The sequence below is a fragment of the Cottoperca gobio genome, chromosome 12 (assembly GCF_900634415.1).
Source record: "Cottoperca gobio chromosome 12, fCotGob3.1, whole genome shotgun sequence".
In the NCBI taxonomy this organism is placed as follows: Eukaryota; Metazoa; Chordata; class Actinopteri; order Perciformes; family Bovichtidae; genus Cottoperca; species Cottoperca gobio.
The window spans coordinates 10,297,272-10,323,499 of record NC_041366.1 but is presented as its reverse complement, the minus strand read 5'-3'; the positions used below and the strand labels follow the sequence as shown (position 1 = coordinate 10,323,499).

Sequence of the window (26,228 nt, the reverse complement as noted above, 5' to 3'; positions counted from 1 at the left end):
TATTCCTTTTACCGAGCTTCAAAAAGTACTCCACAGCTTTTGTGTGTCATCCATTTCCCTCAGCAAAAATATTAATGATGTTGTTTTTTTCAGTGGAGTTTTCCTTTATATGCACCACAGACTCCGCCCACCCAGCCCTCCTCTGGCGGACGCCGGACTGGCGAAGAAGCGAACCCGACTATTGGCCAACGGGTTGTGAGACAGCCAGAAAGCGAGAGATCTCGGGAGTACATGAAGCCGACTGTTAACTTCAGTCTCTGTTCACCACACAAAGTCGGTTTACGTTAGATAACGATGACCACATCAGGGTCCTTGGATCGAATGGAGCTCTGTGGAAGCCTCTTAACATGGGTAGGTGAACAAATATGAAGTGTGTGGGTTTAATTTCACTGACAGACAGTTCTCCGGCGCCCCGGCTATGCTAGTAGCTAGCATATGAGACTACTGCTAGCTCGATAAGCTAGCGGGGGTAACATTAGCAGGCTAGAGGGAAAATGACACGGGCTCACGCTGGTTACGTATGCGGGCCAGCTGTTTGCTGCTTTAGCTGCTGATGTATTGCTTGCTAGCCGCCAGGAAACCATTTATACATTCAAGACCATAATTTTGTCTCCAGCGCTGTGCAGTCGGGCATTTAGCTAGCTCAACTTTCCTAATGCCGGGGGGGGATCAGACGGCATAGACGTTGGCCTTGTTATGGTTCAACGGTTTTTTAGTGAAGGCTTTTTCATCTTGAATGAGCATAAAAAACGTTACAGCTTGATGTCTGCTTTGAGGATGAATTCATGTCATTGTTGTCTGCTTTCCCTTCCCCATTCTTCTTGATCAAAAATATTGTATACAGGCTAGCTCCACTTGGATTTATAACGTCAACGTTACCCTAAATATTTCTAACGTTAATCAAAGCCCAAAACATCTAAACTATCACGTGTAAAACAAGGCATCAGATAGTAAGATCACATGCTACCAATTGTAGCATGTTTACATTGTTGAGTACAACATAAATAAGAGATGTCTGAGGACAAAAAATGCTGATGACATCACTGTTTATGTCACGCATCTCAAGAGTGTACTAAATCCAGAAAGTCCAATATCTCTTAACTGTAATATGGACTTTTAGATAAGGAAAATGCAACAATAAGGGTAACTGACTGCATATCCATGATCCCTCAGCTTTTATCACAAGCGTTACTCACATTTGTAAACAGAATTGTGATTGGGTTGGCTGACATAGCATGTGATGGAAACGTTGCATAGGTACCTCCATGTTTTCACTATACACTACTGGCGTAAACGTCAGTTGTGTATAGTGAAAACATGCATGTGGTGCTGATTTTAGTAGGGCTTAGTACAATTTAAGCTACCCTCCTTCTGTCATATGCTTCCTTAAATGTCCCATAATTATACTTGAAATCAATTTGTGGATTCCTTTTTCTGAAATTGAGCTTGTGTGTTTTATTTATGACATTTACTTGCATGACTGTCGCCTCCTCCTCTTGTTGTCATAGCTCGGCTTATGTATTCAGCAACACAGCGTGGCCTTTCTTCATGTTCCTAGTAATGTTGTGGCTGGTAAACATTCCTCACATATCTGTTAACTGTGAAGTCACAGCACTGCGTGTGACCGATTGTCACTAAAGCGTGTGAGAATACTGTACCTCTTACGAAATAGCAGTGGAGATATCTAGGCAACTGTTTCTGCTTTACATCAGTGCAACAAGAGGTCAGACTGAAAAACACGAAGCTCCTAATGGGTTATTTATTGTATTATATTGAGGCACAGCATCACTTGTCAGCATCCCAGGAGACAAAAACTATCGGCCTACATTTATTATTAAACTTTGTTTGTTTTCATCATCTTTTAACCATAGGCTGTTTTAATGTCTGACTGTAGTCCAGTGGTGCTGTTACAATATAAAAGTGAAACAGTCTGAAATTAGAATACCTATTTATTTTTATTTAAATATTGTGTTATTTTTAAGACTCATTTGCCAGTGTGAGATTTTCAGAATTTGAAAAGTGCAATGTTTACATTTTACTAAGTTTTTCTGTCAACATTATGCTACTTTTCGTATAGACTATATGTAACTTGCAAATGGAGAAATTCATAGACTATTTCGAGTCTGGCTATAGTCTACGGCGCACTTGAAAATTGAGTGAAAAGATTGCAATTTAGATCATGGATCAAGATTGTGGTTAATTAGATTTTGATATAATTTTTTGTCCACTCCTAAACCACGGTGCTAAATCAATGCATTTATGATGATGGTCTGTTTGGTCAGAATGCCAAAGTACTGGCTGCCACATCCACATACTGATAATCCCCCATTTACACCCCCCCCCCCCCCCCCCCCCCCCCCCCACGACTAGCTTGTTTATTAATCTACTATTCTCAGTAAAGATAAACAATTAACGGTATTTAGGATTTCGTAGGCATTGCAGTCAAGGTACCATACAAGGCATGAAGTATTCCATAATACTAGTGTGGAAAATACGACCAGATGTCAACCGAATAGCTGCCAATTAATCTTTGATGTGACTTTTGTGTTTATCTGCTTTCAGCCAATGTGTTTTTTTCATCTGGTGGCTGAGTCTTTCCTGTTATATGATTTCTCTAATAAGATAATGAGATGCAAGTGATACAATAATGTCTCATGATATTGTAGTCATTGGACAAATGTTTTATTTTTTCCCCACATAAACATCTTTGTGCCTGAATGAGTATATTTGATTTAGAAGAATTTATCAATTTTAATTGAGCAGAGCTCTTTATATGGCCCATAAACTGTCTTCTAATTTCAATTATCAAAACACGTGGTGTGTGTAAACTGTCTCCTTTTGCAACTGTTTCCACAAACTGGTAGGTGTGGGTTTCCGTTTTCAAACTCACTCTGCCCTCTCTGAGTTGTGTATGTCCATAGTGTAAAGCCAATATTTTCAAGGATATGGTTATTTTTTTTATAGTTGAGGTCTGTGGTTTAAAAAAATAAATAAACACATACTCATTTCTAATAGATAAGAAATTCAGGTTATGGTACATTGCTAGTGTTTATTTTCTATTTTGTGGCCCTTTGTGTGCTTAGCTGCCACAAAGTAGTTGTCATTATATCAGTTATTGGCGTGAATGTGACACAGAAAGCTGAATGTATCATGGGAAATGCACCTTTTGACGAAGCATTTCCTGTCACTAGGGTGTCACTATAGTGCACAATTCCCCATTGTGAACCAGGCAGTCTCTCATAGAACGTCTTTTGAGTTCAATTCTGTTGAGCTCTCTTATCTGCCCTTTTAGCAGATTGCTGTGGATGCTGTGATCAAAGCAGACTGAATGTAATCTGGCCTGACTGTGGAACATGAGCAAATCTTGCTGAACTAGAACCTGAAAATCCCTCAGATCACATGATGCTTTGTTTCCAGATTAATTGGTTTTCAATTGTCACATTGCAGCTCACACACACAGATTGCGCACTAATAGGACCTAGATAAAATGGCACAAGATATTCTGTGGTAGACCTCCTGTACTCAGAAACTATGTATATGCTGCTTAACCACTATTGTGCAGTTTCAGTGACCAATGGTTCAGATGGATATTGATGAACTTTAAGGAAATACTTAAGCCTTGTAGCTTTGAGCAGCACAATGGGGTAGCTGTATGTACAATAATGAAGAGAGAATACAGAAAACATTAGTCCAATAGACGCAGAAGGTTTTGTTGGCCTCCTTTTGCTAAATTTAAATGTAAATGCTTCAAGGTTTGGCTAATAATATAGTCATAATAATCTGATTTGGGAGGTGATCATGGTGATATACCGGACATGGCTTAGCCCAGAGATGTCTGTGCTAGCCCCTATTCATCATTTTACACTGTGGGCCACAGGCCAATGACCCTTTGCCCAGGAAAAGCAGCTCAGAGGTTTAGCACAAGCGCTAAAGAACTTTACTCCAGACGTATTTACTCATAATATTCCTGCTTGATTCAGCCAGCAGATTGTAAATAGACAACTCTTACTATCCATGAAGTTTGAACATTTATTCATTTTTTTTTCTACACTGGAGATGGATGTTCCAAAAATATTCTTATTTCCATAATGATGTTGATTTCAGCAAAAATATTCCAACCCTAGTTAGGAACTAATTCAATCAGCCGTTTGCCGGTAGATTTAATCTCTAGCAAATTGACTGTTATGGCCATGTCTTCTATATATCTGATTCCTGATCAGCATTCAAGGCATCAAGTGTGACACGGAATAATGAACCTCTAAAAGCACACTTTATGTGCCATATGTGAAACCGCTGGCAAAACGGGGCTTCTTTCACAGAAAGCCAGTGCCTGCACAATGTCCTACACAGCATAAAGCCACTCACCAGCACTGCTCCACTGTGGCTTTTCGAGAAACGTCACATGGGCATATGTTCTGTTTAAAGGCTTTGTAATCCAGTGGTATGTATACCCCAGGTTTGTTGACCTAACAACATACAGCTGAGCATGTGGAGCTCATGTGGCCATGAGAACCTATTTCTGCTTGGGAACAATAGTTTGAAAAGCTACAGAGCCCTGCTAAAACGGGATAAAATACTGTTTGTCAGTCAGTATACATAATGCAACAGGTTTGGATGTGTCGACTTCAAGTAGCAGGTAGATTGAAAGATGACTCATACCTCAACTCTTAAGCACCAGCCAAAATAGATGTCTGTCGATATCCCAACATGAAATCACGCACCAGGCATATTGCATGTCAAGGGCCGTTGATCCATTTCATCCTCGGATAGGCTTTATAACAGTCGAGTAGAGAGCTCTTATTATGCTGCCACGTTTGGTACAATGTGTCTGTCAACGCCTTTGTGGGTCTCCTCCGTGTTTGTGAGGGTTTATATTTTCTTTCCTTCCACCTCTTTCCTGCAAAGGGAAAATGATGCAAACCAAATGTTGCTGTGGTGGAGAGCCACCAACGCGTTTTCTACCGCAATTTCTAACTGTTCGCTTGTCTCGTTTCACCTAATTTTAGAACTGTGCCACTCCAGGAAAAAAGTCATTTAGCCATTTCTGGATGCAGTGTCCCACCCAGTGTAATATATAATTCTGTGTTCCAGAGTGCTGCTCACATGTTAAATACAGCTCTTTTTGACCAGATCTAAAATGGCAAGTCAATGCAACATTTTTGACACCAACAGTTTCATCACTACTCCATCCATTCTAATATGTATTCAAATACAGTGCCACCCCACTTGCCAGTACGGTGTTCTAATGTAAATACAGGAAGTCAGCGTGTAACCAAGTCTACAAAATAATGTAGCATCACCGGAAACGATATAATCTTGATTGTGGTGTGTAGTATGCATTTTAGGTTGTAGTTCTTAAATTTGGCAGGGTAAGGTTTTCTCAGTCTTGTAACCGGTGTTATGTAATCAGGGTTATTGTTTTGTTTTGGCTCTTGCTTTTTTTTTTTTATTGGACAAGTTTGACAAAAGCTATTTAAGTGGGAAGGCAAAAAGTTTCATGGATCACATTTAAGCAGAGGTCGTACAGTTCACGTCCAAAACATTTTCGAAACATTTAGGTCGTCTGAATTTATCAAGTGATTGTGAGGAAGTTATTTTGAGTGTTATGGTCCCCTCATGCCACATGAAGTGTGTCCTTTCCTGTGTACAGTGTCAAATGTCTTCTTGTTTACTGACCTCTGTCTCATAATATAAATGATAATAGGGCTCTTAAATAGTTTTCTGTGTACTAATGAAGTGCTGCTCCCTGTCCCACACCTATGGAAACGTTGTAAAAAAATTGATCAAGCACAATGAATCCACCTCTCCCTTTTTTTAGATTTGTTCAAAACAGACTCGCATTATGGCAACACAGTAGTCAGAGATGGTGTTGTTTTTACGTCATGTTTATTTTAAGAAGATGTGTTCTACAGCCAGTCGTTACATAGCATTGGAGACAGCACCAAGCAACATGACATAGTATTGCCAATCCAACACTTGCAATATTTCCAGTCATAAGAACTTTGAATGAGTTTTATGTTGCAAAAAATGACAAGCTCGAGTCTGACTTAAAGCACTTTGCTACGTTCATTTCAACCCGGTTACTTCATATGCTTCATAAGGGATTTAACCTGTGTCCCCGGTCTCTTAAGCTATTTGTCCAATCAGCTGAATAACTTGTTTGTTGCCTTCTCCTCTTTGTAAATCTGCCACTAAGGGGCCTGAAAGCTGCATGTTTAGCCACGTAATGAAAAGTCTGAAAGACGTGCAGGCAGAATTTCAACCCCGTCATTTTCTTCCTGTCAGAATTCCAACATTCCTGCTCTCAATTTCCTCTCCTTTGGCACGTGGACTGTTGGCATGTAGACTGAAAAACGTTCACTTCTGTCTGGGCAACAGACTTTTAGCCTGGAGAAATAGAGGTATAGCAGAATATGAAGGATGGAAAGGGAACAATGACATGCCAAGTGAGGGGGGGGGGGGGGAAACCTGATAAAGGTGATGCAAGACAAAACTGAGCAATGATGACAAGCAAAGTTGAGAGAGAGATTTCAGGAGCAGTAAGTGTGAGCTGCCTACATGTCACTGTATTTACTCTGGCCTTCAGGGACCTACTGTGGAAAGATGACATCAAAATACCATTTTTGTAGCTTGTCATGTGAAATGTTTGAGGGGATTTAATAAACTAGTCACTAGTACACGTTATACCCAGAACTCAACATGCATGTGTTTGTTTGTTTGTTTAGATCCAGACATTTGGAGTGGAGGCTACATGCAAGACAGTAGAAGACTTGACGGGTGGTGTCGTCATGGCCCAAGCTCTACAGAAAATGTAAGTTTTCATCCTTAAGTTTGGCATATTCGAAAATGCATTATTTGTTTTATCAGTTTTTATTTACAAAAAAAAAACCTTTTTTTCTTTGTTGTTTTTTTTATTGTTGGGGTCGTGTTTTGCCATTCAGACAGTATTATATGTTAAAATAATATACCAAAATGTACTGTGAACATAATGTTCGTTAATAAGTAAACATGTTAAAAAATTCAGTGGGACTCCATCACTGTTATTCAATTTCCCAAACCTATAGATTCTGAAAAAAGCGCTTTTAATCCCTATTCTCTTGTCTGTCTGATTTTCCAGAGATGTAGTGTATTTCAATGACGCTTGGCTTACTAGAATCAAGCCCGAGGTTGGGGACAACTGGAGGTTGAAGGTAAGCATCAGTTAGTCTTTGTTTTCTTGGTATGTGTGAGGCTTGTTTTTTTGTTTTTTTGTTTTTTTGTTCTCATTTGTTGGTACTGCATGTTCCTAATGACTTAGGTGATCCTACTACTACTTTGTCACAGTTTAAAATATAGATTATTTTTTGTGTCTTAACGGAGGTTGGGAGTCACCTGTTTGGTTCAATCTATTCTTTGTTGGTTGTATTGGTATTTCTAATATTCTTGGGATACCTGTTCTCTTTAATTTCAGATCAGCAATCTAAAGAAAGTTCTGAAAGGCATCCTAGACTATAACCAGGAGGTAAGAAGAATGTACAGCACTCATTTCGTCTTGATCAGTGTCCAGCATCCAAGTTACATAAGCAGATGTGTTGCTAGTAGGGACACATTTTGACTGCCGACACTACCAGTTTTCATATAATGATATATTTCGATTAATATAACGCCTTTTGTGCCCGTCTAGATCCTAGGCCAGCACATTAACGACTTCACACTACCAGATGTCAACCTCATTGGAGAACACTCTGACCCAGCAGAACTTGGGAGGATGCTGCAACTTATACTGGGCTGTGCTGTCAACTGTGAACAGAAACAAGGTGCATATCCCATATTCTGTGTGTGCGATATGTAACTTGATATTGGTAAACAATGTTCTGTAATATCACATTGTATTAACCACCATCATTTTTGTCCATTTCTCTGTGTTTTCTAGAATACATCCAGACCATAATGATGATGGAGGAGTCAGTGCAGCATGTTGTCATGACAGCCATCCAAGAGGTAAACTATCATGCTTATTATTATTATAATAATTAATTAATGATGAGAATAAGGTGGGATTGGTCAGATTTTTAACAGGTTGAAAAATGTATTTATTAAGTTTCATAATCTATTCACAACTTCCAAAAATCGACTACAAAATAATTAGATATTGCTACTGATGGACAGTAATCATACAAACCAAGTCAAAGTTGTGTCAAGCATTATTGTGTGATTTGTTGAAAAAGTTATTTTGTGTACAATTATTATTATTTTTAAATTGGCAAGTTTCTGATAAATACAAAGCAGCTAGCCTCAGCCCACCAGCTTTATTTTCTTTAACAGCAGCATTTTAATTATTTTGTACAACTTGAATTTGTTATTCTTGAAATCACTGAGAAATACTAAAACATATTTATTTATTTTTAGCAAAAAGTAAGTTTAGCATGATAATGTGTGTCATAGCTTTGCCTTGTGTATTTACATTATTGCAATCTTTTTGATAAAACGAAAGAAAGATTCCACCCCTGCTGTGTCCACTTAACTTCTAACTATTAACCTATTTGTGTGTGTTCCTGCAGCTGATGAGTAAAGAGACTCCAGTGTTGGGAGGAAATGACTCATACGTGGATCTAGACAGGCAGGTATGTGTTGAACCTCACTGTGGTGCCTTTTTTTAACGCATGTTTTCCAACAGGGCCATCAATAGGTTCTCAAATTTTAGAAGACAGTTTTAAGAAAAAGATTCAAAGTTTAAATGTAACTTCCTGTATTAAAAAAAGACTTGACTTTTACGCTACATTCACACGCCAAACTCTTTGAAAGTGCACACACACACAGACCGGTAAAACATTATGAGATGTGTGGAAAAGTTAACATCAGCAGAAGCACCGCGCTAAATGTGCCGCCATTACTGTGAACAATGTTTTTTTTAAGGGTGAATATATTTGTTTAACCCCTAATCCAACATGTCATTGAGATGTAAATGTGTCTCATCCAAGTGGACAATAAGTTGTGTGGAAATGAATTCAAATCTGCAGTGTTTTTATTTGTTGTTTCTTTCTGTTCTCAGCTGAAGAAGACAGCAGAGGAACTGAATGATGCTTTGTCTACCAAGGAAGAGATCTCCCAGAGGTGTCGTGAGCTTGACATGCAGGTTGGTTTTTATGCAGTTTGTTTTAATGCCCTTTGACACGCTGGTTTTGTACATCGTAGCAGAGTGTGCAGGTACTCCCATCACATGTCTGAGTGACCTAACCTGACAGACATAACACCACCAGTGGGTCCGGCACCGTTGTAGAGGTCAGTTAGTTATCACAGGGGCACACTATTTAAAAGATGTGAATATCTGACATTATTATTTTAGTCCGGTTATTATGAGAGCACTGATATGTATTAATGGTGTTGAAATGAATATAGTAGGAGTTCCATCATAGGATTTCCAATTTAGATATTGTATAGTTTCAGGTACGTAGTTAATAGTCAATGAGGTTAAACACATTCAAAGTATACACACAATAACATGGCATTTATTTTGTAACTCTTTTACTATCTAACGCAGTGGTTCTCAACCTTTTTTGGGCCAGCGCTCCCCTAGAGTGCAGTTTTATTCATGGTGTATCTTTGGAATAACATTAATGCTTTCGAGCAGTGGTGGCTGAGGGGACGTTGCTTGTTTTTGTTTTTCAAGCGGCACTTTATCTCAGCAAAATAAAAATAAAAGTCTAAAAACACACAATGTTAACTTTATTCAAATGCACTCGACTCGTCCTTTCAGCTCGTGCAGCTTGGCATGTTTCGTGCTGTAATGCAGCTCGAGAGCCTTTTCCATGACCGCAAGCACAAACACTGGCCTTTTACTTCCACAAAGAAATAATCGTTCGTCCATTTCTCCTGGAACATTCCGCATCCACCTTTCTCTTTGTCACACTCGCCACGCTGCGTTCGCTGATGTCAATGACCCTCTCGTTTAATATTGAAGTTTTTGACATGACGTGACCACGTTCCCCCCCCCCTGGGGGGCGCTGCCGCCCCCGTTGAGAACCCCTGATCTAACTGATTGTTTCATGTACTTCTTTTAGCTAGGTTTGGTTCCACTTTGAAAGCAGCTCCCTTTTTTCCATAATTACATAATTTTGTTGCTAATGATGGACTTTTCTGCTACTTGCTTAAAATTGGCCTTTTCCAAATAAAATTGTAACCTTAACAGTGATAAGCTGCCGCAGAAAGAGAGTAAAATACTTTATCTTCATAGCAAACATCTTAATGGACACATTTATTTCCTTTATTTTCTGCTAATGACAATTTTTTTGCAGAAAAATGGAGCTATACTTTAAAGGGTTACCTGCTCTCCTGTTTACTTATTTCCTGACTATTTCAACACTGTGCCTTGCTTTAAAGGCCCTCCATGTCCAAGAGGAGCGTGATAGACTGAGGTTAGACTTTAATGAGCTAGAAGAGAGGGTAAATCCAAACTTTCTTTTCTCTCTGTTTTTTTCCATTTTTCATGGTGTGTGGTGTGTCTAATAGTCCTGGATTTTTTTTCAGTCTGCTTGCACCAGCATCCCCATGGAATCCAGACCACCCCCCCTTCTAACTATGTGTGCGTGTGTGTGTGTGTGTGTGTGTGTACACGTTTGTGCACAAGTGTTGGTACACATGTGGTCCTCTCAAGGGACACCAGCCACTCTTGCAGTTTTGTGTGGGTGTGTCAGTTGTCACCCCTTCACTAATTATCCTCTGTCTTTTTACCCTGGTGTGTTTCATTGCTTTCCCACAGAAATAGTAGACACTAAGGGGAAACCTAGGAAGGAGTCATTTCTTGGAAACATGGTTTTATATATATATTTCCTTCTTTTTGAGCTTTTTGGATCACAGCTTTTATAGAATATATGCTTGTTGCAGTGAGTGAATTTTCACATTGGTGCAAGTTCTCCCTGAACGCTTCCACATAACAGTGTTAGTGACATTAAAGTGGCATTCATTTTACACATGGAACAGCATAAAGAAAAGTAGTATAATGCCAGAAGAAAAGTCACACTATTTTGAGGAAGGGTTATAGACTTGATCCTGGCAAATTCATAAAGGATTTAGAAATGATGGAATGTGGTAATAGCTTTACATTTCAGTAATTACACATTTTGAAAATAACCCTGTTTATTCATCCTACAGATATGTTAGTATTTTCTCTTAGCAAAAATATTAAGATCAGTTATATTTTGTGCAGCAGACTTCGTAATTAATTAGTTTCATTAGCGGCACATTTAAAAGTAACAAAAAGAAAGTTGCCTCCGCTTTGCTTTGTGTGGAGTTTGATACCCTGTCTATCACATTGAGAAGGCGCAACATCAAACCCGATGTAGCCCTCTTTGCTATGTTGTAGTTTGTTGGTCTGCCCTGTTGAAGTGTGTTTGGTTTGTGCTTGCTTTTTTTTTTTTTTACCAGAATCAATGCTGCCGTGATATAATACCCTAATGGATTGAATTCTGTACCGAAAATATTACGTGTGAATAGATGCAGTTTGAGAACGTAACTTATTTCCCTTCTCTGCCTCTCTTCTCTCTATCTTTATCATTCTTTTCCTCTATCCTTCTCTCGTGCTCTCTTTTACCCTCCTTTTTTGTTGTTGCTTTTTCTTCAATTTTTCACATTTCCTGTTATCCAAATCTCTTTCTTCTCCCTTCCCAATCGATTCCTTTCTCCTTTCTCCTTTCTTTTTGCATTTCCATTCTTTTTCGCTCTCTTCCCTCCCACAGGTGGCAGCCCTGCAAGAGGAGAAGAGCAGTTTGTTAGCAGAAAACCAGGTCCTAATGGAGAGACTCAACCAGTCTGACTCCATAGAGGATATAAACAGCCCTGCTGGACGCAGACACCTCCAGCTGCAGACACAACTGGAGCAACTTCAGGAAGAAACGTTCAGGTGCGAAGCTGCTAGAAGGAGAGAGATGTTCTCGTCAAATAAAAAGTTGAGTTTGACTGACCGCTGATGTCTAAACCTGATTTTTAAAAGAGGATTATTCTTTCTAGGTTGGAGGCCTCAAAAGATGATTACCGGATCCGCTGTGAAGAGCTGGAAAAAGAACTCCTGGATGTAAAATCTCAGAATGAAGAGCTTTCGTCATTGGCGGATGAAGCCCAGTCTCTCAAGGACGAGATGGACGTCCTCAGGTAAGCCGGGGTCGCAAGAGAAGGGGTTTCTACACTTTCTAAATGTAACATCCCAGAATAACAGTGCCTGTTGTCTCCCTCCCCAGACATTCATCAGACAAAGTGTCGAAGCTGGAGGGAACAGTGGAACACTACAAGAAGAAACTAGAGGACATGGGACTTCTCAGGAGACAGGTATGCAGACGGCAGCGATACGCTAATGCATTTTATTGTGACGACTTCTCCTTTCTGTTAAGATTTAGTTTCAAGCCTTTTTTTTTTTTAAAGTAATCACCTACTGTTTGTGTGTGCAAGTTAGTCGGCGCAAATAAAGTTTATATTTCTGTTGCTATTTTCCAGAACAAACTAATGGAGGAGAAGAACACCGTGTTAATGCAGGGCAACGTCAGTTTGGAAGAGGAGCTACGAAAGGCGAACGCTACCAAGGGCCAGCTGGAGACGTACAAGAGACAGGTACCCAACCAACAGCCAACCTGTAACTCTGTTCCTATATGATACTCAGACACACGTACGTCTTTTCGCTAACTGCCCTTTCTCTGCACAGGTGGTTGAACTTCAGAACAGACTGTCCGAAGAGTCTAAAAAGGCCGACAAGATGGAGTTTGAGTATAAACGGGTCAAAGAGAAAGTGGACTCTCTACAAAAAGAAAAAGATGTATGTCGACTTTACACTATGCACTATAAAATAATCACCCACTAGTGGTATTTTTACTCTGCAAAAAATAATTTCTCACCATACTATTCCCAAATCTGTTTTATAGATGGAATCATATTTATAAAAACCAGAGGCGTGTGCCTAACTTTGGTCATTTTATAATTATGTTCAACAAGTAAGACCAAAGGCTGTAATAACTTTGAAATGCTTCAGTTTCAAAAGGTTACTACGGGAGTGGGAGCTGTGATTACTTGATTGCCAGATGAACTATGCTGGAACATTGGGGATTTGCATTGCAGACACTATTTCTCTCCGTCATACTTTGTCTGTATAACTGCTTCACACGTTTTGCTCTCCACCTGTAGCGTATGCGTACGGAGAGAGACTCCCTGAAGGAGACTATCGAGGAGCTCCATTGTGTCCAAGCCCAGGAGGGACAGCTCACATCAGGTACACTGAACAACTGTCAAGCGTGGCAAACTATGAGTAGCTGAGTCTTTTTAAAGTATAATCGTCACGGTCTTGTGTTTTTCAGGCTTGTTCCCGATGGTCAGCAACGACGGCTCTGATTCGCTGGCTGCTGAGATCACCACGCCAGAGATTCGGTATTCATTCAGTTTTGTTTCACTTTGGTGATTTTTAAAGTAGGGATATAGAGTTGTTGATGGAGTACAAATATCAGATCCTCTAATGTGTTTTATATTCTGTAGTTTAGTTAGGTAAATAAATGTGAATATCATTCTTTACAGAGGAAGAAATGTCACGTAAAAAGTGTCACATCTGCATTTTCTGTTTAAGAAATACTGTATGTTTTCATACAATGGAAATATATTTAAAAAACACTTAGTGTAAGTTGTCAAGATAGAAGATGAGATTTAAGAGGTGCTTTACGATGGCGGGGGCAGACAGTTTGCCGACGTTGCACTATATTTGTGCGGTTCTCATCTTGCTCTCACTGCTGCTTTGAAGGCAAACGAGTTTGGCCTAAAAAGAGGCGTCTCTTGTGTAACAGTTGTGTGAGTCTCTGTAGCGAGTTGTGTAATAGTGGTGTGAGTTACATCAGCCTGGCTGCTGCTTTCCTAGAGGGCTGGGTTTTCAGCTGGCATGAAATCAAAGTAAATATGGATTTACATTGAAATCCTCTAACATTACCTAAATGATCCCAGTCCAGGCTAATCTTATCCCTCTAGAGGTAGAGTAACTTTAGTAGCTGTTGTGCCCGGAGATGATGTCATATTCTGCAAACTATCGAAGGTGGAAGTAAAAAAAAATGCTCATTTTTGTCTGTCTGTTGTCGGTTCAGCATCCGACAGTGAGTGTGAAAAACTAAAGTAGGCTGTGCCTTGTTTTTGACAGATTCAACCCGTTGCTTTTATAAGCAGCGTCTGGGATTGATTTCTGCCTGTCATTTTACTCTAAACTATAAAACAGCCAGAACAACAGCTGGAAATAAAGTTATTCTCTCAATCTACTGCAGAGTAGGAATCAGGACTCCACCAGAAGAAATCCAGTCATGTTCCCTTTAATATTTCCCCTAAACACATATATTAGATCTGGCCTAACATTTGCTAGCAGCTGTGAGTTCATCTGGAAACATTAAGTCAGTCTTCCAGTTAGAAATGAGTTGGCAGCCACACCCTAAAAAACACATAGAAGGACTGAGAGAGACCTCTCAACACTATCAAAAAATCTTGTATCTTCAATCGAGTATCTTGAAGTATTTCTCCCCCTTTTCACCTGACGTTTACAAAGTTCGTCGTCAGTCATCAACAATGGTGGCAACGTCTGTCCAACACTTGTAGTATTACAGCAGCATTATAACAGTTGTGTTGCTGCAAATGTTTTAGTAATGGCTAGACTTAACCAGCACAAGTGTTGCATATGTTTGCATAAGACTTGTGTGTAGAATGTATTGAGTTTCCCCGCTGCTAATAAAATTACAATGTGTTCGTTATATTGACTGATGCTGCACAGTTTGTGCCAAAAGTGGAACCTGCAACAGATATAATAAATGCACAGAGAACAACGCATGCAGATTACATTTTTATTGAGGTAAATATTAGTTGGTGAACAACCAATACTGGTTGCTTCAACTATATGTGATCAGTTATCAGTACTTTTATTTTTTTTATAAATCAACACTTGTTTCTGTTCAATGTGTTTTTCTACAGAGAACATTTGATTCGTCTTCAGCATGAGAACAAGATGTTGAAGCTGGCCCAGGAGGGATCAGACAATGAGAATATTGCACTGTTGCAGAGTTTACTGGAGGATGCCAGCAGAAGAAAAAATGAACTGGAGACGGAGAACAGGTCAGCAAAGAGCACAGAAACATGCAGCCTAGCATTAGCAGCATTTGTTTTATTGCAGATGCTTAGGAAAAACACTAACACTTTATATGTGCTCAATATGTTGTTGAAATTAAATGGAAATGGAGCAACAAAGAAAATCTTTTGGTCTGTTGCTGTAGTTTTGAGAGCCACACTTTCAGCGGATCAAATCCCCACAAAGATTTTCTTTGTCTGTACTGGAATTTCAGTCAATGAGCTTTTTTTTTAGCCAGCAGCCTGCCTCTCCTCTGTGATGTTTGCTCACTGCTGTGTTAAAAAAACTATCTTATCATTTCTGCTTTTTTTTTTATCTAGGTTAATCAATCAGCGCCTGATGGAGGAACAGAGCCAGGTAGAGGAGTTACAGAAGAATCTTCAAGAACAGGGCTCCAAAGCAGACGATGTAAGTAATGAGATGTTTGTTGTGCGTTGTGGGTGCATAACTCTGATATCAGTTCAAGTGTTGGCAACAAACAGAGAGTCAGATTCCCATCATACCACACCGAAACAAAGACGGTCCACAAGACTGCAGTACACCGCTCCTCCTGAAGGCTCGCAGTTTTGATATTTACATTTCTTTACACATTTGTTTGTGTGTGTACACGCTTGACCCAGTGCATAAAAAAAACAGCTTTTGAATTCCTTTTGTTGCAACTAACTCTTTATAATATTAACTATTCCTAACAGCCATTAACTTGTATCCATTATCTAATGTTTCCGTTTGTGTGTGCGTGTGCTTTTACTTTGTGCTTTTCTATGTTCTAGCCATAGATAGCCTTGATAAGATTAGTGAATTAATTAATTTGATTAGACCTTAACAAGTAACATAACTGTTCTAATTCGTATTAACATATTTAACTTGTGTTTCATTTGTGATGCTGAGATTTCTTTTCTTTTTTTCCTTGTCTCCTTCAAACCAGTTCCGAGTAGGGGACTGGTATTTAGGATGGTTTCAAGCCCGTCCCAAGAAGGTTTATGTGTGAGAAAGAGCTTACATGCATGTCTTTCTTTACTACACAATTAACCCTGATTTTTTTTGATTTTTTTAAATACTAAAAATCTTTTCTTTCGTGGGTTTCCGATTCCTTTCCTGCCAGCCTGTGTAGATTTTGCATTCCATCACCAAAGTTGTCAGTCTTGCTTTAACCATCTGTCTTCACTCAATATGAATGAAACACTTATTGTCAGTATTTTTTGATCATTTACTTCCAGTGCTTTTATAAAAACAAGTACACAAAACTGATTTCCTTTACTGAATATTTCCCCCCCAAAGTGACTATTTGTTTATCAATTACTCACTTTGCAATACCTTAAATTCATGAGGAAACATTCATGCCTTCAAGTGTTGATGAATTTAAGTAAATGGGAGGATATAGTTTTACTGTTGTCAAACACGCCCCCCCCCCCATTTACTTCAATTCATCAAGACTTTTTTCTGTCTTTGAATTTCCTTGTTTATCGTGGAGGCATGCGAGTAAGAATTCAAGGTGACGCGGGGCGAGTCATTCGTATACAAATGAGCATTCTGGGAGTTATGTATTCCTTTAATGCATTATCACAGTTCTGGAGGAATTGCCTAGGAAGACTTTTATCAGTACAGTTTCAGTCGGGTAAGGAGCTGGTGTGTCAAACGTCAGGCGCAAAGATGGGAAAGACTCCTTGACAGATTATCACACGGATGTAAAAGCATTCACATTTGGCAGGTCTGTGGTTCTTACCAATCAGTAAAATACTTGTGCATTTTCTTTTCAAATAATGCTCCCACTGTCAGACTATAGTAAGTATAACTTTGTGATCCCTGACACGTTCCCTCTACTGGACGTTGTTCTTTCAAGGTGTAACAACTCAGAATGTAATAATTGTGTGTAAGATCTATATATATATATATCTCTATGCATATATTTTTAGAGAATAAAATAAGAACTCCAAAATATAGTGTAGTTTCTTTGCATGTAATTACAACTTCATGCATTTGTTACACTGAGCTGTTGCACACATGTAATAGTTAGTTTTTCCCCAGCGAGGTGTCGAGATTCTGCTGTTTTCTTTTTCCTGTTAGATATAGAGAGGCGTCTTTAGTCTTCAGTCTTTGCTATCCTCTACTTGTAGATTGTTTCCTCTCTATAGAAACCTAACTTTCCTTAATGCTGTTTGATTACCGCTTTCGAGATTTCTGCTCTCACGTGATTTTGCTGCACACAAACGATAAAAAATAAATAATCAAAAACACAATCGAATGAACCAGAAATGTGCAGGTCTTTGTTAAATTGTGGTCCATTTTTAATTAGAACGTTAAAAGGTCCTTTTGTAACCAGGCGAGAGAACTAACATGGCACTCAGATGTGGCTGCAGGTAAAAGAAAAGATTGAAGTTTGCTGCAACTCCTGATGATTTTTATAATAATTCATAAAATAATTTATTCATAGAGTTGAATGTTTCTAGTCTTTCCAAAGAGTTGCATCTGTGGGCTGAATAGGTTTGAATATAATGTTATAAAACATATCCTTTTATTTGTCTTTTTTTTTTTTTTTTTACCAGTCTTCCATTCTGAAGAAGAAATATGAGGAGCACATGTAAGTTATCGTCTTATTATTACAAAAAAACTTGATTTCGAATGGATTAAAAATGTCCATTCAGTCCTGAGCAGCTAAATATGAAATATTAGACAAAACTAAGCCTAAAATGTATTTTTTGACTCTGTGTGCTTTGTACTCTTCATCAGGGAGAAGCTACGAGAGCTGAACAATGAGTTACTGAAGAAGAATTCCTTCATCGACGAAATTGAGCCTAAATACAACACCAGCTGTGAGTTTATATTCTGAACGTGTGACGTGCAGTAGAAGCCTGTGGATCCTTTCTTACCATCTGTTCTTATCATTTTTTTTACATTTGAAATAGATTTAATGTGGGATGTTGCGGTAAAGCTACAAACCTGAGACATACAAATAGTAGCAATAGCAATGAACTAATCTTAAAATAAACTGTTTATGTTGCCTCTCAGCCCAACGAGTGGAGGAGCTGGAAGAAGCCTTGAAGAAGAAAGATGATGACATGAAACAGATGGAGGAGAGATATAAGAAATACCTGGAAAAAGCCAAGAGCGTGAGTATATACTTTTTAACAGGTGGATGATCTTTTGCAGGGTGCATTGTAACCAGTGATGCGTACTGTAGGACTGGCTCCCGAGAAAATGTATGTGATGTGATTTTGAACGTGTCCTCTTCAGGTGATCCGGACCCTGGACCCCAAACAGAACCAGGGTTCAGGTCCAGAGGTGCAGGCCCTGAAGAACCAGCTGCAGGAGAAGGACAGGATGTTGCACTCATTGGAGGTAATCCAGATGTTAGAAGAGTTGGATAGTCTGGCAGTGAAAAAAGGGGCGGGGGGGGTGTGGACTCGGCAGCTTGGAGATCAATTAGGGTTAACAACCAGTCACCTCCATAGATGACCAGTGACTGGAGAAGAAAGCAGGATCAACAGTGTCAGTGTGTTTGTAACTTAAGAAAGCACTCTCATGGTGTGTCTTTCTGTTTCCTCCAAACAGAAAGAGATGGACAAGACAAAAAGTCAGAGAGATTACGAGGAGAAACTGATCGTGTCCGCCTGGTACAATATGGTAAGAAGGAACCTTCTTCACAGCCTGGAACTGTGACACAGTTTGTGACCAGTGTCCCTTTTTAATTGTGGCTCACACTAATGACTTCTTGTTATAATGCACACAAAATCGTTGTTGTTTCCAGCTTCTCAAAAGTGAGGATTCCCCAGTTTTCTTAGTCTTACATTGAGTATCTTGGGGAATTAATGATGTCACATTGTGCTCTAGGATACTGGGATGGATTCCATGTATTCTGATGTTTTATTTACAAAATGATTACTTGATAATGAAAATAATCATTTAGTTGCAGCCCTAAAGTTATAGATCGCTGACTCAAAGACGGTTATTAATAACTTACCTCCACATTGTTTCAAAAATAATTGTCGAGGAAACAATTGCGGTAAGTTCTTCCATGATAGACTATACATGAGACTTTTTTGTTAGGCATGGCGTTCTACATATTATGTGTACATTTGAATACTGTAGAGGTTTTTGTAACGCCCCTTTTTTTAGTGTAGGGCCAGTGTTTCTTAGAATAAAACATCATCATTCACAAGTCATGCAGGAAGACATATTAACCACTAGAGGGCAGCATATGCTTTTCTATAAGCTTAACGTTTGCTCCATTACACATTTGATCAACAGCTGTTAATGTTCTTGAGTTGTTAAATCACTACTAATATTTGTATTTGAGCTCATTTGCGTTCTCATACATCAAGATAAGTTGCACTGATGTTTTCTGGTGACTTGCTTAACTCTGTGTTGTGCTCCTGCATAATGCTCATACTGTGCCATCGAGTCTCCTTGTACTCACTGTGTTGTTATACCTTTAACAAACTTCCTCTGTGTCTTTTCCCAGGGCATGTCTTTGCAGAAGAAGGCGGCTGAAGACAGACTCGCCAACACCGGCTCTGGTCAGTCCTTCCTGGCGCGGCAGAGACAAGCCACCAGCACGCGCCGCTCAGGCCACGTCCAGCCAGCTACCGCAAGGTAGATGGCAGCAGGGGGCAGAAAAATTACTGCGACAAACTACCTTACAAATCCCCTGAACTTGCATACAGTAGATGTGACTTTTTTTTTTTGAGGCACACTATTTCCATTCATTTCTAATGGACGTTCTTGTTTTCCTGCATTCTGCCAATTGATTTTTTTATTTTTTTTTGTTCCTTCTTGATCAGATCCATGAGGTAGAGATGCCGGCAAAGGCTGCCCAAAATCTCGCACCACTTCTTTTTTTTCCCTGGCTAAGCATATTTTACTGACTCCTGTAATGCCACAGCTCCTGCCCTTTTTAACACCCCAGTATATTTGATCAGGTCGGACTAATCACCCCCAAACACCCTCTCCTCCTCCCTCTCTCCCACCTTCCTCTACCTGTGCAGAGAAACATTGCATCTCCTTGACAACTTATTGTCATTTTTAGTTTTTGTTTTGAGGAACCGATCTGCCTGTTCATGCAGTATTTACGCACATCTCTTACCTGTCAAAGCATTTGAGCTTCATCTTGTTTCTCATCCTGGAGATGACAGAGTTTCTCTCCTGCGTTATCAGTTTTTTTGTATCTCAATGTAGCTTTCAAGCAGGCGACAGCAATCTTAATTTACACGTGTCGATGTTTTAAATTGTGTTTTTCGAAAGGAGATAAGTTGCTCTCCTGCCGTGTCAGTATGTTTTGGCTTTTTTGTAACATACATTGAGGCATAAGAAGATGTATAGTCATCGCATGTAAATGTTCCATTTGCTTGCGAACTGGTCTGAATGATCTCTAATGGGAATATGTGATTTGGAAAAAGCCGGTTACGGTGCTGCAATAATTGAATAGTAATTTCCCCTGAGATAAAAAAAAAAGTAAAGGAACTGCTTCAGTTTGTGAAGTTGTTTCAGAAGTGTCAATACACAGACAGGTAGATGGGGGCAAAGCTCAACGTGCTACATACAGTAACTGCGTAGACTGGTTTTCATCATCTTTCTTAAGGAGCCACCGTCGAGCAAACTGGGAAAGTCATCGGTTCACATGGTTTTAACTTTACCAGCATTTACCGGGTTGTCTCAGACAACAACTTATGTGCCATAGTGTTACATTGAAATGTATGTACCACACGTATTTGGTCAATAATATCCTTGGAACACTGCAGGCGTCCATCCTCACACAACACAGACAGAACTGTGTTGAAGGAAATATCTAGCTGTGAGGTAGTTACTGAGCTTTAGATGCTGTTGTAGATGTCGTCCTTATGCCAATCATTTAACAAAGAGAGTTGATTTAATGTATCTCGCTGAAGAGGACTTACTTTCCACGTCATTTCAGAATCAATTGATTGCGGTCATAGTGAAAAACCTTTGTGTGAAAAGGTGTTTTGTAAAGCACTACACAGTATTGCACATGTTATTTTACATAGGAATCTTGTTTCAGCTGTTGCTGTCCCCTCTCTTAACCCATTTATTGCTCCTCTACATTATCATCATCGTCATGAATGATCCCTTATTAACGCGATGGACCTTTTTCAGTAGCCTTGAAATGTGTGACGTGTGTGTGCGTGTGTGTGTGTGTGGTGTGTGTTCGTGTGTTCCTACTCCTACTCTTAACAAACCCTGCCGTCTGATTGTTATCTCTCTTTCTTTCTCCTCCCTCAACAGCAATGTCACTGCATGACTGGCACACCCGTGAGCTGGCTCGAGCCTTGCTTGTGGCCTGGCCCCGGCCCGTCTTTGGCCTACGCTGGTCCCGGGCTGGGCCGGGCCGAGGCACGCGATGCATGAACTACCCGCCTGTCTACTGTTTGCATGACTTTGCATTGACTCGTGTCTGCGAATAACCAGCACTCCAGCAGCGGCATGAGCACTAACAACCCTCTGCAGTGTCACGCATTGTAACCTTCAGACAAGCCCGAGGAGGCCACAAATGTAACTCCTCTCCAGCTCCCCACGCTCTTTATTACCCTCTCCGTTCTCCCTCTCCTGTCCTCTCCTCCACACACCCCCCCCCCCCCCCCCACTCGTGATGGACATGCCTGATGGATGCTTGTGCTTCCACACTGCATCAAGTCTGTCACGATTCAACTTATGTTACAGACACTAAGGACAGCGGGCAGAATATCGCCGTGTAGTCAATCAGGCAGTTGATCCACTAATAGGCACTTTTCTTCTGTAGCGTGCGACTTGACGTTGGCTCGCGGCTTCAGGATACCTCCATGACATATTTCCACATATCTGTTTTATTTTATTTACATGGTTGGAAGAGAGTCTGAATCAGCGCGAGAGAAATATTTGCGATGTGTAGCCTGCAAATGCATTACACACAAAAAAGAAAAGCTCCCTTTTTAAACTTCTAAGCGTGAATCTCCTGCAATGGTTCTGCCCAGCCTCTCCTCACCATGTTGCTAGATGGCATCTTAGAAGTGGTTTTACCTCAAGTGTTAGAGTAAGGAGCGCGTTCGGGGCATTATGTGTCGCGCTGTTGGACAGTTTGCGGTAGGTGCATAGGATGGCAAAATAAGTGTTTTTAAAATGAATAACATTGTTACAGATATGCTTTTATACAGAATGAAAGCCCCCATTAAGCCTGCTTACACTTTTACTTTAGATTTAATTTAATGTCAGCATAGCATCTACGTCATGATGAAGCACATTTAATACACATTTATATAGTGGCTATATTATAGCTGACTATGTTGTCGTTGTTATTTGTCTAAGTAGCAAATAACCTGCGGTCTGATGGAGCCTAAAGCAAGTGGCTCTGCTGACTTTTAATACTTTTTACCATTTAATACCAATGCTAAATTGAAGGAAAATAAGGATGTGAAAGTGCACATTAGCTCACTCAGGCTAATGTGCACTACTTTCATTTTGTTGGCTTGACACGGCGAACTATTTTAAAAAAGTAGAAAGGGAAATCATTGCGAAAATCTCCAAGGATCCTGTTGAAAGCAGATCAAGCCTTTTGCATTTAATACATTTGAGGTGCAGTTCCTAGTGACCCTGCATTCCTTCTGTTTCATCAATGAAACTCGACGCAACAGTTTTGTGAGGAAAAATTTTTTTTTTTTGCATTAGCTGTAAAAAGTCGACTGCGAACACATGCAGCGTTAACCGAAAGAATTCTAAAAGACACAAATGATAGTATTAGCAATAATATAATAATGGAGAAGCTTGGTGTAAGTTGTACTCTACATTGTGTGTAGCTTCTTTTAAATATATATCTTATTTAAATTTTATTTCCACATTAAAAGTATGTTGACAAAAAAGGGAGACTGGACCTACGGATATATGCATATTACAGGCATAAGTGCATATTTATTTACAACAACATATTTCAAATGAGAGAGATGGTTGAATCCTTAAATTATATTATCCTTTTAAAATATGTATTCATTAAAAAAAAAAAAGTTATCTACATGATACATTTCTTGACTTGTATTCAAACTAAGCAGTCTTAACGAGGGCTTTTCTTCTTTGTATTTTAACCTATTTTTTACTCATAAATGTTATATTGTGTAATCTTGGTTTAATTCATGCCGTGCATTTTTATCTTAATGGCTTATTTATTATTTTGCCGCTTGTACAGCAGTGTTGTTACTTTTTATTTTATTTTAATCATCAGTACAAATATTATATCACCACTTACACTGTTACAATGGATGTAAAGTTTCCATACGACATCAAGATACTGTTAAAAATTGTCTTATGCAACAAAAGGAGGAGATGGTTTGAAATGGCGTCGTGTTCGTCTCCATCCAATGAAAATGACACAAGGTTATTTTTATTAACCGCCATCTCAGACTCGGTGTGAAAAGGAGAAAACGGTGCAAAGTTTCCATTTCCCTCTTCGGGAGTTTCTAACGCTTGAAACATGTTTTCTCGTTAACAAAAAAAGCACATTTTTACACTTTTAAATTCACAACATTTTTTGGGTGAATTTACTGTGACCCTACAAATGATCATAATTTCCAGTGTTTTAGCAAAAAAGGCTCATTAGCTGTTAAGCGTGCATGTGTAATTCATTACAAATAAAGCTTGCTCTGATGTTTGGTTAACCAACCTTTTAATTACATTTGGGCTTCAAACAAATTTAGTTTTTCCAAAGTAAGCCGTGAAATATCATTTGCTAGGTAAAGACGTGACGTTTTTGTTTTGTCCAGTTCTCGACTGTGTTTCTGTCCAAATGTGTGTTTTGTAAACCATTTGCCATTAACATCCAGCTGTAAGTTATATTACACAGAACTCTTTTAACCGTCCACCCCCGTGAGTCATTGGTTTGGTAAGAAATCTGTATATAATGGAACACATCCACATTGTGGGAGACCTGTTTAAATTTATATCAGGGATGTTGGGGAAACATTTTTCCATTATTTAATATCTCCCTAAGAGAAAGCATATTATATGTTGTACCCTTTTATCCCACATCAAGTCGGCCACTGTATTTTGCGTATATGCATCTCGTGTATATGCTTAATATTTCTGGCAAATAATGAGATTATGGGTGGTGGAACTTGCTTCAGAAGCCTGCTAGTTTTCACCACTTTTAAGACGTATTAATTCCAATTCTTTCTGAATAAAGAAGGAAAGGTGACTTCTTGATGTACTGTTTGAGCTATAACCCCAAATATTTCCTTTTTTAGTATTAATTATTGAGAACAAAAATACTGAATGAAGATTGCAGTAATCTTTACAAAACCCGGTCATAATGTGGTGTGTTACTTACATGCTTAAGATATAATGAGTACCCAGTATTCCCTAGTGTTACTTGACTTGTATTAGAGATGGAACAAACATGAGGCTGTTAACAGCTCAGCATTTTATCACCACGCGTGCAGTGTTTGCTGTATTTTTTTACTCATTGGAAAACGTTTCTTTACATATTGAAGTAGCAAATAACCTTCCATTTGCCAAGTTTTATATTGCTTGTATACAAACTACACTATGTACATACTAAATGTGACGGTGTTGGAGGAGGTGTCTGGCCCTTTTGAGAATGAGAAAAATGCAACTCAAGTTAGGTGAGATGGATTTAATATAGCATTTGTCCGATGAGGACCTATTGATGAAAATGTGCTTCCTACACTGCAAAACTTGGAAATGTTATTGTAAATAAAGCTTGTATAAAACACGCTGCTTGTCTGTTTTTTTTATTTACATTTTTACCAATCTTGATGATCAGATAGCACAAATTTGGAATTGTTTCTTATGCATCTGGTTTCATAGGTTAACTTTATTTAAGATGGACACGCATGAACCAAAATCTGACTGCGGGCGTAAAATAATCTATGATGTCAAATTCAATTTGTTTTGCAAACAAAATTGATATGCATGTATCCAATTGACAATTTAAAAAAGAGGAAATGGACACTTTAGCAAAGTAAAGCACAGTTTACTGTTTTTAGTTCATTCACTGCTCTCATATCTTTGTTTTCAGCAGCTTTTCATTGAAAGCTCTATAAAGATACTATACACTAGGCTACCTGCTCAACGCCAAACTGCAGACCGACACAGTTAGCAACTAGCTGGTGAAAATAGTGAAGCATTCAGCAAGTAACACATTCCTGACATTTACCTCTGGAGTTGGCAGAGACTAAAAACATAGCTAATAGAGAAGGAATCTTGGATTCACGTTCGCTGGATGGCTAGAAACACGACTCCAAATAAAGGATAATGTTGCTAAGTAACTACTGGATGTGTAAACGCACAGCTTTCCTCTGCCCCCAAGTAGGCAAAAAAATAAAATAATTTAATGCAGGTATAAAGTGTCACTGATCTGGCCTAGTGCTGGAGATTCATTCACACATCCAGGAAGGGATCAGGACAAGAACAGGTATGTGGGAGCAGGTAGGTATCACACACGCACACGCACACACAATCCTTAGGTTGCAAATAAAACAAAAAGCAAAGTCAAGTAAAGGCCTGTAGTAAATTAGAACATTTTCTTCAGCTTGATTATACACCGTCCAGCAGTGCTTCTTTGCTTTCATTCATTAGCCACGTGAGACTGTCCAAGTCAGATATTCTATTGTTTATAATGTAGAGCTACACGGCTTTTAAGTTTCAGTATCGGGTCAATGCCGATGAGACTGGTTCTCCCTAATAATAGCTTGCCTTACCCACCGTCCTATCTTTTGCTATTACCACTCTTGTTAATACAGACTGTCTGTCATAGTTCTGTTTGAGCTATATGTGGTGAATTCTGATTTCCAGTATCTGCTTCTCTTGTGAATTGGATCTGTGCACACAAGCACATCCCCTGCCTGGGAATGAAGGCCGGATGCCCCTCGAGGCCATGGACACAGGAACTTCCCTGTATCAGTGTCCCATTCTTCATTCCTGAGAGCTTCTTTTTCCCTCTCTAACCTCAGCCGCTGGGTGCTTCCTCCTGACGTGTCACAGGCAGAGGTCCAGAGACAATAAAAATACACTTCTCTAGTTTCTCACTCACTTCCATCACGATGGGTTTGGGGGTCGGGCGGTTACAGTCTAGTGTGTTGATATCACTTTCTATACCTCATGTGTGCTGATAATTAATACATTTCAT

At 39.3% G+C, this 26,228-nt stretch overlaps 1 protein-coding gene across 3 annotated transcripts; it reads left to right on the top strand.

Annotated features, from left to right (window-relative positions):
- Nucleotides 1-207: 207 nt before the first annotated feature.
- hook3 (hook microtubule-tethering protein 3) lies at nucleotides 208-24,813 on the top strand. Of its 3 annotated transcripts, none has more exons than XM_029444454.1 (24): nucleotides 208-351; nucleotides 6,726-6,811; nucleotides 7,118-7,190; nucleotides 7,451-7,501; nucleotides 7,664-7,796; nucleotides 7,913-7,980; nucleotides 8,541-8,603; nucleotides 9,032-9,115; nucleotides 11,715-11,878; nucleotides 11,986-12,126; nucleotides 12,213-12,300; nucleotides 12,466-12,579; nucleotides 12,671-12,781; nucleotides 13,147-13,231; nucleotides 13,317-13,386; nucleotides 14,953-15,093; nucleotides 15,427-15,514; nucleotides 17,650-17,684; nucleotides 17,834-17,916; nucleotides 18,113-18,213; nucleotides 18,338-18,442; nucleotides 18,656-18,727; nucleotides 19,566-19,696; nucleotides 21,344-24,813. In XM_029444454.1, exons 1-24 carry the CDS (start codon nucleotides 295-297, stop codon nucleotides 21,357-21,359), a joined length of 2,160 nt encoding a protein of 719 aa, XP_029300314.1. In that variant the 5' UTR covers nucleotides 208-294; the 3' UTR covers nucleotides 21,360-24,813. The 3 variants fall into 3 exon arrangements, with proteins under 3 accessions (XP_029300314.1, XP_029300315.1, XP_029300316.1); XM_029444455.1 differs by having other exon boundaries at nucleotides 19,885-24,813; XM_029444456.1 differs by lacking the exon at nucleotides 21,344-24,813 and having other exon boundaries at nucleotides 19,566-19,869.
- The last annotated feature ends 1,415 nt before the right edge of the window (nucleotides 24,814-26,228 follow it).

Bases quoted from the DNA above. Each gene is read 5' to 3' on its own strand.
- hook3 (XM_029444454.1), top strand. From the start codon at position 295: ATGACCACATCAGGGTCCTTGGATCGAATGGAGCTCTGTGGAAGCCTC. The intron at 12,301-12,465 runs GTATGCAGACGG...GCTATTTTCCAG, and splicing joins TGGGACTTCTCAGGAGACAG to AACAAACTAATGGAGGAGAA. The intron at 12,580-12,670 runs GTACCCAACCAA...TTCTCTGCACAG, and splicing joins TGGAGACGTACAAGAGACAG to GTGGTTGAACTTCAGAACAG.